The sequence below is a fragment of the Rhineura floridana genome, chromosome 9 (assembly GCF_030035675.1).
Source record: "Rhineura floridana isolate rRhiFlo1 chromosome 9, rRhiFlo1.hap2, whole genome shotgun sequence".
Taxonomy (NCBI): Eukaryota; Metazoa; Chordata; class Lepidosauria; order Squamata; family Rhineuridae; genus Rhineura; species Rhineura floridana.
Window position 1 is genome coordinate 35,591,561 of NC_084488.1, and position 17,033 is coordinate 35,608,593.

At 42.8% G+C, this 17,033-nt stretch overlaps 1 protein-coding gene and 1 long non-coding RNA gene across 2 annotated transcripts; one reads left to right on the plus strand and one right to left on the minus strand.

Moving 5' to 3' along the window:
* Positions 1-1,287: 1,287 nt before the first annotated feature.
* On the minus strand, positions 1,288-8,061 carry FGF20 (fibroblast growth factor 20). The gene is made up of 3 exons (XM_061584615.1): positions 7,128-8,061; positions 4,223-4,326; positions 1,288-2,367 (listed from the first exon to the last, which is right to left on the minus strand). Exons 1-3 carry the CDS (start codon positions 7,417-7,419, stop codon positions 2,122-2,124), a joined length of 642 nt encoding a protein of 213 aa, XP_061440599.1. The 5' UTR covers positions 7,420-8,061; the 3' UTR covers positions 1,288-2,121.
* On the plus strand, positions 7,737-16,684 carry LOC133364273 (uncharacterized). Its single transcript, XR_009757900.1, has 3 exons — positions 7,737-8,285; positions 15,426-15,524; positions 16,518-16,684. It is a non-coding gene; the product is annotated as an uncharacterized LOC133364273 (long non-coding RNA).
* Positions 16,685-17,033: the final 349 nt, after the last annotated feature.

Here is a 17,033-nt window from a genome sequence, read left to right on the forward strand (position 1 = left end):
CAATGTGTTTTGGCTTGACGGCCTCGATGAACTAGCAGATTACAGGAACACTATTTCAGATTTCAGTAGTAGAGGCAAAGAGATCGAGGTGATAGGAAAGTAAGATTCATACTGGGGGCTTATCCACATTGGAGCATTACTTGGTACTAAAGACGCTGTTTTTACCTCCGTTTTCGATTTGCACTGTCCACAGTAAGGGCTCGATGCCAACTGCAAACATGATGTTTTCTATTTGCACTGAGGGGAAGGATCAATCATGCAGTTTCCTAATGACCATGCCCTTTAAAGTAACATTTCCACTCTCTCTGGTTGCTTGGCAACTGAGCATGCTGCAGTGGGTTCCTTTTAAAAAAACCAGAAGTGTGAATATCTGTGTTTTTTTCTGGCAGGATACAGCTGAAATACAAATCTTTGTTTGAGCACTGTTATGCTTTTGTGCACAAGTTAGGGGGGAAAGAAATAAGGGCACAATTCGCAGTGACATAAAAAAGGCTTGCAGAATGGAGAAGAGCAGCCAGAAGTTGCTTGTCAGCCTACAAGAAATAAAATGAATGAAGGGAGGAGGAGGGAATGGGCATGAAGAGGGTCATGACTGACACACTCACCTAAAAGCATTGGAGCAAAGTGTCTGCAAGCACTAGAAAAAGGGAGTGAAGACTTTTTTCCTTCCCTTTTCATATTATCAGCGGATTGGGTTAATATGGATTTACAGGGGGAAACTGTGTGATAGCTTCTGTTTGCCAGTAAAATCATGTGAACCATCCAAATTAAAAGATGTGAACCACTGTGTAAATGAGCCCTGGGGCTCAAATACCCACTCTTGGATATGTGCAAGACTGCAAAAGAAGAATATATTTCAACAGCATCTGTTGTGATTATTTTCTTTCTAATTTCTCATAGTAAACAGTAACTATAGCAATGTTAACAGAGGCCAGCCACCTTTTATTTTCTTTCTCTGTTTAGCATAGGGAGTTGTGCATTTCTCATGCACGTCAACACAGACCAAATAATTGTTCATAATAGGGGTGGGAACCTATCACCCCTCCAGGTGTTCCTGGTTTCCAGCTCCCATCAACCCTGACCATTGGCCATGCTGGCTGGGCCTGATGGGAGTTGGAGTCCAGCAACATCTGGAAGTCACCAGGTTCCCCATCCCTGGTTTTTAACAATAACAATCACGCAGAATCAGAGAGGTGAAAACATAGATGCCTCTGTACAACAACCATGTGTGGTCTCCAGAAAGTACCACTGGCAGATGATTTACTTAAAGAACAACATTGAAACAAATAGATGGAAGTTTATCTTTAATTCCCTTTTAAATGTGCATTTTTTAAAATTCAGTACAAATATAGGGGGCAGTCCCATAGGTCACAAGGCAACCAACATCTGTTCCTGTGTAAGGCAATGGTGTGTGCATAAAAATATAACCCAAGTTTATTATCTTCTAACAATGATATTCCAGAGATGTTACTCCATTTGCACTGTTTAGGGATGCAACATCCCTTTTTTTGATACTACGTTGGAGTAAATATTGGCACCATAAATGGGTAAAGGGTAGTACTGTCTTCATAGCCCAGTAAAAAATAAACTCTGTAATAAATAAATATTTAAAATAAATATTTGCACTCTGAAAGTCTATAAATTAGGTCCATCCTGAAGGGAAAAATAAATCCGGATTTCACTTGCCAGATTAGCGTTGTCACCATAACGTCATGTTCACAATCCACATGGGTGTGCTTTCCCCACTTGGTTTGTCACTCATTCTTCTCTTTTTTGTCATTTCTTCTAGCTTCCAACAATCTACCTCCACATGCCTTAGATAGCTATCCGCACTCTAAGGCAGGAAGTAATCCAGAGCAGTCTGGTTTAAGTCCAGTTCCAACTTCTCCATGTCTACTTGACCAAGCACAAGGGCGAGCAAACCTAAAAGAGATTTGGCCCTCTTGGCTTCAAGGCCCACTTTCCTAAATCCAGACTTTAGGCAATGAAGGGCTTGTCTACCACTAAACAACTTCTCTGACACCCAGCTTCCTAGATCTCAGCAACTCCCAAGCATTCAGAGGTTCTTCATGCTTTCGGTACCGTTGAGGCTAAGATTCCATTCCCCTCCCGTGTTCGACTTCAGGTGAATACTAACACATCCTTGTAGAGCTCAGGCACTCTTTCTGGATCCACTGGCCTGGGCAAGAAATGGGTGAACTTCTGATGTCTTTTGGACCTTGCCCCATCTCGAGGGCTGCCATCTTTGTTTAGCGCCACAAAGTACCGTCGGCCAGAGTCTCCATGCTTGTACACATTGGAGGAGTAAGTGTTATACCAGTTCTCTTCAAACTGTTCTCTGAAGACACATTCAGGAGTGAGCTTCTCCTGTGAAAAATAAAAAAAGAGGTGAAAAATTTAATTAAATCAATGCGTTAAAGGTGGCATTTTCTCTGCAAAAGTCTAATGTTAGTATTTTAGCTAAAAAGTAGCTTTCCTTTCCATTGTCCATATAAGAGCTAACTGAGTCTGCGTATGCATACTTTTAAAGCACATTTTTGTCTCCCAAAGAATCCTGGGAACTATAGTTTGTTAAGAGTGCTGGAAATTATAGCTCTATGTGGATAAACCACAGTTTCCAGGATTCTTGGGGGGGGGGATGCTCTGAATGTGCTTTAAGTGTAGTGTATATACAGCCTGAATCCTCCAGACAGGTGCATTCTTAGGGCATGACCAAGGGGCCTGACCCCTCACTCTTTTGCACTGGGCTCCAAATCTTTTCTCCTAAAAGTCACCCTAGATTTACACCTATACATATAAATTAGCATATGCACATTTTATGCATATCTGTGTCATGGCCCTATGCCATTTTAAGGATCTACCAATGACCCTGCCCTCCAGATTATATCCCCTGTGCTTCCAGAACAGCTGTGATAACTCCATTGCTTTAGATCCCCTTTTGCAGAGGATTATTTTATCTTCAAGGAAAGAAAGGAGATACCCCAGAGCTCCACCTGCTGAATCACAATGGAGCAGCAAACCTCATTGCCAAAAGTCTATGCTCCTGTATTTATTTGTGCAACTTCTTCCCCACCCCTCTCTCCCTCCCCCCATTTTGGTAAACAGAAAATTAACTTGGAGCATGACTTTTTTTTAAGTTTGATACCTGAAGGAAAACATTAGCTACTAAATACAAACTTTTCTGGACTTCTAGACCGGCCTTCGCCAAGCTGATGCCCTCCAGAGGTGATGAACTACAACTCCCATCAGCCCTAGCTGGAACTGGTGGGAGTTTTCATCATAAACCTTTGGAAGGCACCAGGCTGGCAATAGCTCTTCTAGACTAACAACACTACAGCTTCCTTCTCCCCTCACTTCTTGTAATTTGGACCCATTTCTTCCCTCAGAACTAAAATCCACTCACACAGCACACAGGCCAGACAAGCTAGAATCTCATTGCCATTCCATGTAAACAAAGAGTGCCCCCAAGAACACATATAACACTCCCCTGGTAGCAATTAGAGAAGCTGGCCTACCATTTGGGGAAGGGATCTAGCTAAGACGTAGAGTGCATCATTGCACACAGAAGGTCCTATATTCAATCCCTGGCATCTCCACTTAAATGTTCAGGTAGCAAGTGATGGCAAAAACCTCTCCCAGAAACCCAAAGAGTTGTTTCCAGTTGGGAAGGAACATAGGAAGCTGTCTTATACTAAGTCAGACCATTGGGTCCATCTACTGCAGTATTGTCTACACTGGCTGGCAGTGGTTCTCCGTGGTTTCAGCCAGGGGTCTTTCCCAGCACTTCCTGGAGATGCAGAGAATTGAACCTGGGACCTTCTGCATGCAAGGCAGTTGCTCCACCATGGAGCTATAGACCTTCCCAAGTAGACCTCAGACAATACAGAGTGAGATGGGTCAACAGTATGAGGCATATGTCTATTACTGGTCTTCTCATTGAAGAACATAGCTTCAAACACAACTTGAAACCCCTTGTCTTAAAAAGTTATCAGAATATCAGCATGTGGTGCCAGTAGCACAAATCATTTCAGAGTATTTCAGCTGGTATTTTGTGTTATTTTGCTGACTGGTCTAGTTTCCCCCCCATTTTAAGTAAATAATAAATGGCTGTGATCCTGCTTTCACTTACATCATAGCAAAATTCCCAGGGACTGTAACAGATCAAGACCACAACCATTCTGAGCCTATAGTGTGAGCTGGGTGATATGTTGGTAATACTTACAGAGCCATAAAGTTCTCCTTTCTCATTCATTCCAAGGTAAAGGCCACTGTCCACCCCTCGAATACTGACTAATCCCACTGCCACACTGATGAATTCAAGGATACCTGCATTGAGAAAAAAAATCACAAAGGTTTATTTTAAATTTCTATACATGTTGCAGTCAAGACATGTTTATAAAATATTGCTAGAGGCAAATAAAGCATTTGCTATGTACAGTCTAACTGTAATACTCAACACAGCATATAACACCCTCAAAATGTGTAGTCCTGAGTAATAATGGTTCATTGGGCATAATCCAGCCAAACTGAAGTCCTTTGGCACCCCACTGAATTCAGTGAGAGACTTAAGCATGTTCATAAGTCTCTCCAGCTGAAATCAATGACGCTTACAAGTGCAACTTTGGCTAGGTTGTCCCATTCTCTGTTAAATAATAACAGTAATCAAATATTTGGATTGTTAGAAAGGAAGCTTTTGATAACTGCTTTTAAAAACCATGTTTTTTTTCTTTGAAATAGTGCCATCTGATTTTAGGCATAGCTTTAAATCTCTCTTCTGTATTTATCAATGTTTTATCTTCCAAACTCCCAAAGCGACATAATGAATGTTCTATCATTTATACTCTTTGGAGTTTTAATTGAAAGTTGCCGGGGTCTTGATGTGTGTAATGCTGAGTGGCAGCCCAGACAAACCTTTACAAAGATCAGATATTAAATCTTCCCACTGCAAATAAATCATCAGAGATTTCCGAGTTCCCAATATTCAAAGTTCCATTGAAAGACATGGGAGGTATTCTGCCTTTCTGATATCATTTTCAAAGACAAGCACCCCTTCCCCCCAATTCATAATAAGCAGGTGATTTAGTCCACAAAGACACCACATCAGACAAACCTACTGAGAACAGCGATAGAATAAAGCAGCACCGAGAATGTTTGATCTCAATCTCAAACTTTTTTCTTTTTTTGGAGGTAATTATTCTGAGTTTATATGCTGTAAGAAATTTCCCTTCTGTGCAGAACTTTCTGCTGAACTTAAGTTCCCTTCATTCTGAAGACTTTGGCGACTGCATTGCACTGCAAATAGAGTTAAGAGCCTTTTGCAGTGAGTTGTTTTGACTATGGGAAACATGATAGAAAACTTCTCCAATCACCTTTTGTGGCTCTTCATACACAAACCCCTCAATGGTTGTCAACAATAGCAATTTTCTTCAGACAAGACTCTGCTTCCTTTAATCCCCCCCCTTTTTTTGTTTAATTAAGAAACCTTTCCCATTCTTGGGTTAAGTCTCTTTTCTTTATTAGGGCACAACAGGAATTCTAAGCAGAGCAATCTAATGCAGGTCAGAGATTTAGCAAGTTCTTGGTCTGGTGGCTAGAGGGTCAGACATGGACCTAGGAGACCTCGCTTCTCTTAACACCCGCTCTGCCATGGACTCACTGGTCAGCCTTGCTCAAGTCACTCTCAGCTTCCTTTCCCAATCTGCAGAATGGGCATGGTCAAAACCTAATAGGGCTGTTGTGAGGAGGACTGAACTATCAAGCCCAGCCTGCTGCTTGGAAACTGACAAATATGTTGGGCAGAAAGACAAATACAACACTAGACTCACGCTCTTCACATCCCTGTTTTTTAGGCAGGAGGAGCTGTTAAGTTTCATAGAGTGCCTGGCACACTGGAATGCAATAGAAGTCAAACAGCAGTAGCTGTTGTTGTTTATGCCTGATCAGTTCAGTTCGCTTTCACTTTGCACAGAAGATGTGTCTTGTTAAAGTGCAATCCTGCACACATTTACATGCACATAACTCCCACTGGAACACATAGGACTTATACACAAGCAGCAGAGGGCAGGGCTGTATCACAAACAATTAAGGATGGCAAAACCTACATTCACTTAAAAATAAAATCAAAGCACTGGGAAAGATAAGCATGAAAGGCTAAAATTGACACACCCTCTTCCTCCTTCAGCCAGAGCAGCGTGTCCAGGTATGCAGCTGTAATATGTATATATATTTCTGCACATGCAGCCTACATATAACTGTGCTTAGCAGTGCAACTGTTTTAAGCAAATACATGCCGTGCTTCCTTTCTAAAATGAGAGGTACTGGGGCTCAGCAGGGCAGCACCCCCTGACCTGGAAGCCCTCTCTTCTCACCCGCACCACATGATCACATATTTCCTACAAGATAGCATTCCATGTCAGAAACATCACACAACGGCTGTGAGAATAACCCCATCTGAATAACAGGTGACATCAAAACTGTGGTCCATCACAGTTTTCAAGTGTAATGCTTTTCTTCTTCTTTTTGCACAGAGGTCATCCTCATCTTCCTGTAATACATAGGGTGGCATTCAATGCTAGCCCTACCCAGAGTAGACCCACTGAAGTTAATAGACTGGACCAATAGGTTCAGTCATTTCAAGGGGCCTAACCTGGGTAGGAACTTAGCTGAATACAACCCATAGGATAGAATGGGGCTCCGAGTGGTTCAGGAAAGGCACTCTGCTCATGTTCAAAGGCAAACTCTCCTCACTTCATAATATGCCCCTCCCTCCCGCGGTGAGCACTGCTTTAAATGAAGCCTTGCAAACATGCCATTTTCTTCCGCTAGCCTGTCCAGCATCAAGCATCGCTTGCCCGCTGGGCACAGGGCAGAGACTGCTGTCCACAAACACTTTGCTCCGTGCTGGTCCTGCTCTCTCTGCAGCGGTCCGTGCCCGAATTTAAAGTGGTGCTCTTTATACTTATTTATTAGTTTCCCAGGCTGAGATCCGTTGCTATACCATCTGTTGCTATAGGATGCTTCCGTCGCAAGGGAAGGAGGTGGGAAACGAAGCAGCAGCAGCAGAGAGCGAGCCTGTTTGGCGGGGGGGGGTGAGGGGAGAGAAGGAGGAAAGGAAGGAAACGCCTTACCGAAGAGGCTGTGGTCTTGCCTAGTGCCTTGCACACTGCCGTCGGGGAGGATCTGAAGGTGGAAGCCGGTCCTGCAGTAGAGCTGTCTCCGGCGTAGGATGCCCTGCAAGTGGGCTAAATCCGTGGCCCCGGCCGCGGCGCCCCCTCGGGCCCCCCTCTCGGCCTGGGCCAGACGATCGCCAAGCAGAGGCGGCCTCTCCCCAGACGGAGGCAGGAGGAAATGGGAGCCCACCTGCTGGCCCAAGCCCTCCAGGCCGCCTAGGAAGCCCCCAACTTCGGCTAAAGGAGCCATGAAGGAGTCCGACCGGGCTGACGGGAGGGAGGAGGAAGGGGAGAGCGACGAAGGAACTGAGGATGAGGATGGTGGTGGAAAGATATATGGGGCCGGGGGGAGAGCGAGAGAGACTCTCCAGAGTCCGATCTCAGTGCTCAAAGCTGGTGCCGGAGACTCTCCCGGAGGCCGGACTCCGCATCAAGATAGCAGCTGCCTGTCTTGGGAGTATCTCCTTTCTCCCTGGGCATGAGGGTGGCGGGACTGTGCTGGGCTTTGCATAAACATCCACAGTCGGTGCTGCTGCTGCTGCTGGCTCGTGGTGCCTTCGGGGGAAAGTGCCGGGATCCGAGCGAGGCGCTCTCAAGAGCGCAACCACCCCGTGCGTGGGGGAATCTCTCTCGCTCCTCTATATATACACGTCGGGCTGGTTTTCCCCCCTGACATATGCTAATCCTGAAGCCGATGATCGCCGTCGAGATGAGGCGTTTGAAATCCTAAACCCAGCTTCTCCGTCCCCACCTCACACCTTTTCCCTCCGCCTCGATCTGAAATGACGGAGGGGAGTTCCTAAGGTGCCCCAGCCATGCTCGCTCGCTTTCACACACACACGCCCCTTCTAAGTTAGCAGCCTTGGAAACACCCCTCCCATCCACCGCGATCACCACCAGTCCCTCCCTCCCTCCGCGCCACACAAGCACACACGGCTGTTGTAGAAGCAAAGAAGGATGCCGTGGCTTCCCTGCCGCCTTTTGATGTTCAACCTTCTCGCCAGTGATAAATCGAAAAGGCGCGAAAAGCCCACCGTTTGGCAGGAGGAGGAGGAGGAGGAGGAGGGTTGGACCTGGGGAGCTTGCAGTGCATTACGTGGACAGGTGCAAGGAAAGGTAAGAGAGAAGGACAGAAAGGGCGTTACCTGAGAGTTATACCTGCCCAGACACACATGAAAGAGTGGAGGGGGAGAGAGAGAGAAAGCAAAAGATCTAACAGTTCCACCCCGAGATTTTCAGAGCACTCATAAAAGTGTTACATTTATTACCCGTTCCTTTTATCACAGTAGGTTTCCCAAAAAGGGGTGTGTGGGATTTTTCCAAATGACTTGGCATCGTCAGCTGGGTTTTCCCCCTTCTTTAAAGTCTTTGCTATTTCATTTATCACGGACTATGTGGCACAAGGCTATTGTTTCGATGTGCCTTAATATAGCATTTAACAATAATATATATTGCCTATAGGAATAAAACAGAACAGATGTGGGTTTGGTAACTGGTAGACTGTCGGTGAATGTCGACATTTACTGGTGAGTCTTAAGAGCTGAAGGAGGCCAGAAGGAAATGTCAGAAACTGCTGACATTTACAACATTTAATGCTGAAGCCAACTGAATGCCTTCCGTAAATGCCCAAATGTCACCCACATTTCCATCATTTAAAGCAGCCTTCCTCAACCTGGTGTCCCCATATTTTTGGACTACAACTCCCATAATCCCTGACCATTGGCCATGCGAATGAGACAGATGGGAGTTGTAGTTCAAAGCATTTTGAGGTCACTAAGTTAGAGAAAGCTGACATACAGGTAGAAGAGAGTTGCCATGCCACAGGTGTAAATGTCAACAAGCAGGATCATGACACAAAAGTTTCTGACTGTTCCAGCTGGGTCTTGCAGCATCTTACCAATCAATTCAGCAGTCACCAAGTTTCTGACATTTACTGGCACACACATGTGCACATGGCTTTAGAGCAGAAGTGGCTAATGGGGGCATGCCAGATGTTGCTGGACTATATCACCCATCACTTCTGTCCATTGGCCATGTTGGCTGGGGCTGATGGGAGTTAGAGTCCAACATCTGGAGGGCCAAAGGTTAAACACCTCTTGCTTTAGAGAAACGTGTTGGGTCTCACATTATGGAACCCTATTACACCAACCAGATTGCCACCACCCATTCTTGGCAGGGCTGCCTTTATAGATTGGTGAGAGGACAGTGTTCAGCAACTCTGTGCATAGCATTACAGTGCAGGACAGAAGCACTCCAGAAGCCTGACTGCATGTGATCTGAAAAAACTAGTCTTCTCCCACTCACCCCTTTCTATGGTTCACCCAATCCTAGAGCTACTTGTACCTCTCCCCACAGTGGGTACCCTGTAGGAAAGGGGAAGGCAGAACCCAGCAGTGTTTTCTGCTTTTTCCATCAGGTCTCAGGAGGCTAGGGCTGATTGCACATGTGCCACTTAAAGTGATTTGCAGTCTGAAACATGTTTACTTAGAAGTCTCATTGAGCTCAATAGGGCTTACTCCCCAGAAGATATGTTTAGGATGGTTGCAGCCTAACAGTGCAAACCTAGGCACGTCTACTCAAAAGTAAGCCCCACTGAGTTCAATGGGACTGACTCCGTCTCAGGTGGACAAGTAGAGCTCTCTCCTGTTTAGTGCACAAGGATATGTGAAAGTTGGAAGCATCATTTTCAGTCTGCTCATATCATGTATTTTTCAATGATTGATGGTCATGTGGGAAGGTGGATTTGCAATCTCATTTGAACCCTCCTGCAGTTTGGGGGGTCACCCTGAATACAAGTGTTGAACCCAAAGCACATTTTTAGTACTCCTCCCAGCATTTCCCCCCATAGAGTTCCATGCCACGGGTGCCTAACCTGTGGCCATCCAGATGTCGTTCAGGTCCAGGTCCCATCTGCCCCAGCCAGCATGGCCAAACGTTGGGGATGATGGCAGTAAGTCCATTTGCCGTATCTGTTCTCCACAGGTGGGAATGGCTTTAAACATAACCCACATTCTAGCTTTTCCTCTGTTTTCTAGAAGTGACACATTGGTCACTACGAACAGGGAAGGCTATTCTGTGGCCTGACCATTGACCCTGGTGGGTGAAGTTAATGGCAGCTGGAGTCCAACAACATGTGTGGGGGGGGGAGGAAGGTTACTTGTGCCTGTTTAAAAAATTGGGAAATTGTGTCACCATGTTTTTTGCCTTCCAAACAAGGTAGGTTCCACTGCAGAAGAGTTCTTTGTTGCATTGCTCAGAAGTTCTGCATCCACATCAGCTGGGCACAACATGTAGTTGAGAGAGTGAGGGTTATCTCCAATTGAGTCTTACTCAGAGGAGACCCACTGAAATTAGTGAACCTAAGTTAATTCATGTTCATTAGGACTAGCATTGGATCCAACCCTGAGAGAAACCCTGTCCAGGGGTGTTGCTAGGTCAGGGCAGTCCAGTAGCTGGAGGAAGGGAGAGGGGAGGGAGGGAGGGGGAGAGGGAGAGAGAGACCTGTGGCCCATGGCCCATGGCCCGTGGCCCGTGGCCCGTCAGACAAATTTGGAGTCCAAATCTCATACATTCCAGCCAGCATGACCAATGGTCAGGGATGATGAGAGGCATTGTTGAACAACACTCAGAGGGCAAAAGGTTCCTCACCACTGGCTTAGGAGAAACATGTTCCTGTTGCATGGTAGATATCCTGGCCAAGCAGACAGGAAAATGCTCCCAATAATCCCTTCCTTTACGTGACGGCTGCTTTCCCTATCTTCTTCAAGAGATGACAGACAGACAGGCATGATCGCAAATACTATAAGAATTGTCATATTGGGTCATGCAACGATCTTATCTTGCTTAGTATTCCTTATTTATTTATTCTCATATGCTGCCCTTCCGGGCAAAGCCCTCCCAAGGCAGCTTAAAAATATAATTAATTTCATATGTAGATGTGTATTATACATGATAATTTAGCTATATATACACGTCAGAGGCTGTCAGCTAGAACTGTACCCAGGCATGACTGAAGAGTGTCTAACTGTCTCTGCCTCTCTCTGATGGCCTCGGCAATCCCATTGGGTCCTTAGCAAAATGTCAAGATGCAAATATTCATACATTATTCCCAACACATGGCAGTCAGACCTATGATGTTTCTGATGAAAACACAGAGATAAATAAATATTTTAAAGACGCACTTGGATTTATACAGAGCTATTGAAAAGTCCATGTTTTATTTATTATTATTATTATTATTATTATTATTTATTTAATTAATTAATTTGTATCCTGCCCTTCCTCCCAACATGAAAGTATTAGGGAAGTACTCAATAGTTTCACGTTTACGTCTGCCATGAGGTTCTCCAGCTAATCTTTCAGGATCCTTGCATAATCCATCTGTATATGGGATGTTAAAGAGACCAAAGTGATCAAAATACTTTATGGTTGAACTCTACTATGACAGCTGGAAAAGGATACATTTGCAGTTTTCTAGTCTTTCCGGCAAAGTTTCGTGTACTAGGGTGCTTCTGCATGCAAGCGTAGATGTATTCCTGGCTGGCACTGGAAACTTCCCAGTTACCTCTGTAAGGGTTGTTCAGGCTTGTGAAAGGGAAAGTCCCAGACATGTGTGGCTTGTTGTTCAAAGTTTAGACATACATTCCTGACTGCCACGATAAACCCCTCCTTTCCTCAATATAAGGTTAGATAAAATGGGAAACAGGGAACTTCTCACAGCCCAACATCTTGTCCCATCAGTACTTTGGGTTGATCCTTTGCATGTCTACTCAAAAGGAAACCCCACTGAGTTCAGTTAGACTTACTCCCAGGTAAGTGTGTATAGGACCGAAGCTTATGGTTATGGTTCAGAGGCAGATTTCATGATCTAAGTTTTGAGAGATAGGAGTAAATAGGAGACAGGTGCCTTCTGTTCTGATTTTTAAATGCCTGCTGAAAACTTCTCTATGTTGTCAGGCTTTTGCAGACCATTGAGGCGATTTCATTTTACAGCGGTTAGTAAATTGATTTCTGATTTTAAATTTTTATATGGTTTTATTCTGTTATATATGTTGCAAGCTTCTTGTTCTTTTAAATGAATAACTGTATATAAATATTTCTATAAAGAAATAAATGTAAAATGGTTTGTGAGGGCTGCTTGAAAAGCCGTATATAAATGCCACAAATAAATAAATAAACCCAGTTTCAGATAAGCAGAATGTGTTGGACTTCATACATTCCTGTATTTCAATTCCCTGTTTGTTGTGGAAGTATTATAACAATGTTATACCACCACCAGTAGATTAGTGAGTAGAATATCAGGGGCGAAAGAGAAGGCTCCTGCACCTTTAATATTTGTGTAGAAGACAGCATTTTTTCAACAGATCTAGCTTGCATGACAACTACCTCCTGAAATTCCCTCTTCCCAATTTTTAAATGTGAAGAATCCCTTTTTCACTTGCCCCTCCTTTAGTGAGTCAATTAGTTAGTGAGACTCAAGCTTTTTACATATAGATATGCAAAATCTAGTATCAAAAACTAACTTTTAATAGAGTTCAACAATGGATGATCTAGTTCCAGAGGCCCAAGAGCATGAACTATTCCCTCTTCCAGTAGTGCTCAGTTCCCATGGCAGATGGAACTCAGCACCAGCTTCAGGTTATTTCAAAACCGCTTTTTAAAATATAATTTCAGATGAGATTAATCTAAATGAACAATACATTCGAAATAATATTATTTTTAAAATAAATATAATAAAAATAAAAATATTCTAAATTATGTGTTTGTCAAGTGTGGTGTAGTGGTTAGAGTGTTGGACTGGGCAGGCAGGTGCAAATCTCTGTTCATTAGAGAGGCCAGATGCAAAAGGGCAAGGTTTCTGCCCTTTCAACAAGGAACTTCAGCCGCACCTGCTGAAATTCCCCCTTCTACATATCCATTAAAGGAGCCCCGTTTTCTCTTTGCATCCGGCCACTCTACTGCTGATCTGCAAAGCTTTCTGCATATCCTTGGCCAACGTGATCTCTCAGCCTAACTTACCTCACAGGCTGGGATAGAAGGACCTATCAATTTTAGTTCTCTCAGTTTCTCGATCTTAAATTCACTTCTGCACATTTCTGCAGCAATTTGCAATTTTAAAAAAATCCTCATGAAAATTCTTCAGCATTTTAGTGCAAATTTCTCCTATAAAACATATTTTATGCGGTTTTGACTAACGTACACAATTTTTGCAAGCAATCTCCTATTATGCATTTTTGTATATTATTTTCACTAATGCATTCATTCTTACACACATTTTCTCCTAATATATGCATTTTTGTAAACACTGGTTGGTTGGAGAACTGCATTGTAAAATTCAAATAAGTGTGAATTTCAAAGGATGGCTGTGTTTTGGTGCTCATATTATTTTGGAAATTTGATAGATTCAGCTTTAAATGCAAACAATCACATTTCTCCCCATCCCTACCCACAGCATTCTAGTGACGATAAAAGTGCGGGAACCATGGAGGCCACTCTTGAGGGTTGTATCTGACATTAGTCATACTCAGAGTAGATGCAATGAAATTAAGGAAAATGACTAATTAAGGCCATTACTTTCAATGAGTTCATTCAGCATAGAACTTAACAGTATCAACCCTGAGGTCATTTGGAGGAATGGCAGGATATTAATATTTATTTATTCATTTATATTTATTTATTTATTACATTTATATACTGCCCCATAGCCGAAGCTCTCTGGGCGGTTTACAACAATTAAAAACATTAAAAACAAATATACAAATTTAAAAACACATTCTTGACCTGGCGCTGAAAAGATAACAGTGTTGGCACCAGGCGCACCTCGTCAAAAAGATCATTCCACAATTTGGGGGCCATAAAAAGTATGTATTGTTAATCACACTTTCATATGCACAATGATTTACAATACTTTTTTCCTTACCATGCTAGGAGACAGAGCATGCTGTTTTCCCATTTTACAGTTGGAGAAAGTAACTTGCCTAAACTATTGCACAAATCCACAGAACCTGAAGCCAGTCCTGCTACGGATTAGTCCAGCACTGTGCATTGAAATATATTGGCTCACATGTGATTGAGGACATTAATATAATCCCAATATTGCAAAGTGTCTTATCACCAACCTTAATAAACTGTATATTCTCATCTAGAGGGACAGCTAATACCCTCGAAGACAGAAACAAAATTCAAAGGCATCTTGATAGGCTGGAGCATTGAGCTGAACACAACAGAATGAAATTTAACAGGGATAAGTGCAAAGTTCTACACCTAGGAAAAAGAAACCAAATGCACAGTTATAAAATGGAGGATACTTGGTTCAGCAGTACTACATCCAAAAAGAATCTTGGGATTGTTGTTTATTTTATTTTATTTTATATTATATTTATTTATTATTTGATTTATATCCCACCCTTCCTCCCAGCAGGATCACAAGCAAGCAAGCTTGTTGATCACAAGCAAACATATGAGCAAACAGTATGATGTGGCTGCAAAAATGGCAAACACTATCTTAAACTGCATTATCAGAAGTATAGTTTCCAACGCATGAAGTATTGGTTCCCCTCTATTCGGTACTGGTTAGTCCTCATCTTGATTACTGTGTCCAGTTCTGGACACTACATTTTAAGAAGGATGCAGACAAACTGGAACAAATTCAGAGGGCAACATGGTTGATCAAGGGACTGGAAACAAAGCCCTATGAGGAGAGGCTGAAATAACTGGGCATGTTTAGACTTGAGAAGAGGAGATATGATAGCACTCTTCAAGTACTTGAAAGGTTGTCACACAGAGGAGGGACAGGATCTTTTCTCAATTATCCCAGAGTGCAGGACATGGAGTAATGAGCTCAAGTTGCAGGAAGCCAAATTTCAGCTAAACATCAAGAAAAACTTCCTAACTGATAGAGCAGTGCGACAATGGAACCAATGCCCTAGGGTGATGGTAGGCACTGCAACACTGGAGGCATCCAAGAAGCCACCTGTTGGGTATGCTTTAATTTGGATTCCTGAATTGAGCAGGGGGTTGGACTTGATGGCCTTATAGGCCCCTTCCAACTCCGTGATTCTATAATGTTATTTCCATATCAAGGACCTTTAAGACACAAATCTTGAAAAGGCTGTGGGAGCAGGAAATTTCTTAGTGGATTTATAATTTTGTTTAACCAAAACAAAAAAAAGGTGTAAAGCAGTAGGAAAGAATAGGTTGCCTTTTTTCTTTAGTGTTTTTTTTTCCTGAAAAGTCTCTTTCCATGTGTCTTTTCAGTCACCATGTAAATCTGGGAGATCAAATGGATGTGGCTGCTTTGCTATATTTGCTGGAGAGAGGTCTGGGGCTAATTAATTGGCAGGTGGCTTAAAGCAGGTAACGCAACACCTTTTCATCACTGTAGTCCTAAGTACTGCCCTGTGTGCACCTGAGTGATAAAAAGAGAGAGAGAGAAGATTGTTGAAAGCAAGTGATTTATTGTGGAAGGATTTAAAACCTCAAAACGAAAATAATGCTAAATACAATGATCAGATAAATCACTTCCAAGAAGGTAGAGAGCTGGCAGACTTGTTGGAAAACCTGTTGCAGATAGATGTTATATAAGTTTACCTTTCAAATAACAGCAGCCTGTCATGTGGCTGGACCCAAAAAATCCTCCATAATCGAGCTTTCAAAGCACATCTGTGTAAACATTATCACATCAGTGTAAAACATCAACCAATGGGCTTTTGCTTTGAACCAAATCTTCTTAATTGCAGGGCTAAATCAAAGAACTAGATCAAAGTTGCAGAATCTGTAGAAAACTAATTGTGCAGGTAGCCTGCACACTTGTGTCTTAAAGATAGCTTTACCCAAAAAACAAAAACAAAAAAACAACATTTGAAACATTGTATCATTTATTTATTGCACACAAGGGGGATCAAGCTACAGTGATTAATGCAATAGCTTTGCACAAAACATTGGGGACATAGGCTGGAGCAAAAAAGTTACAATTAAATTATTAAACCCTCAGATATTATTTGAGGTCATAATGGTTCCCACATTGGTCCCAAGTAGAATAGCCAGATGTGAAAGAGAACAGGGCTCCTACATTGTTAATGGTTGTGTACAAAAGAGCATTTCAGCAGGTGTAGCTTTTCATGGAAAGTACACCTGCCAAGAGCCCCTCTTTTACACAACTATTAAAGGTGCAGGAGCCCTGTCCTCTTTTGCATATGGTTGCCTTAGTGCCAAGGAAAGACACATAAGAGCCAACATGATCAAATTATCCTGATGTGGTAGTCAACAAGTTCTCAGATGCAAAGAAGCAGTGCCTGAAACTGAAACGTTTGCTATAGTTATTTATGTTGTTGATTTCTTTTTCTTCAGTGGAACACATGATTCCAAAGAAGTCTCCTATCCAGGTACTGACCAGACATACAACTGCTTAGCTTCAGCGAGGTAGCTGCATCATGTGTCCTAAGATCATCCCTTCAGGCTAGATATTTACTGGCACAGGAGCCTGGCTTTCTTTGCTCTATATATACGTAGATGGTGCTGTGATTGTGATTATTATCATCCTCATAAAATTAAGATTTGGTTTAATAATTTGATTTATTCATTCCCTCATTCATACCCATTTCTAGAGCTCTACACAGATAACACAAAAACTGTTCAACTCAAAATCAGACTCCATAAACCATATCTTGGATCTTCACACTCTCAAATGTTTAGCCCCATCCTTTCAAAGAGAAAGATCCTAAACCTTTCAAGAGAGGCTCAGGCTAAGATCTTGGTAGGACTTGAGGGGGTGGAGATTCCATAATTGTGAGAAGCAACCACTGAGAATGTCCTTGATGCCCAAATTGATGAAATGATGAAAAGGGATTTTTGGTAGTTTCTAAA

Coding starts and splice junctions, on each gene's coding strand:
- FGF20 (XM_061584615.1), bottom strand. CDS start 7,419: ATGGCTCCTTTAGCCGAAGTTGGGGGCTTCCTAGGCGGCCTGGAGGGC. Junction 4,327..7,127: donor GCAAGACCACAGCCTCTTCG/GTAAGGCGTTTC, acceptor TTCTCAATGCAG/GTATCCTTGAATTCATCAGT. Junction 2,368..4,222: donor AAGGAGAACTTTATGGCTCT/GTAAGTATTACC, acceptor TATTTTTCACAG/GAGAAGCTCACTCCTGAATG.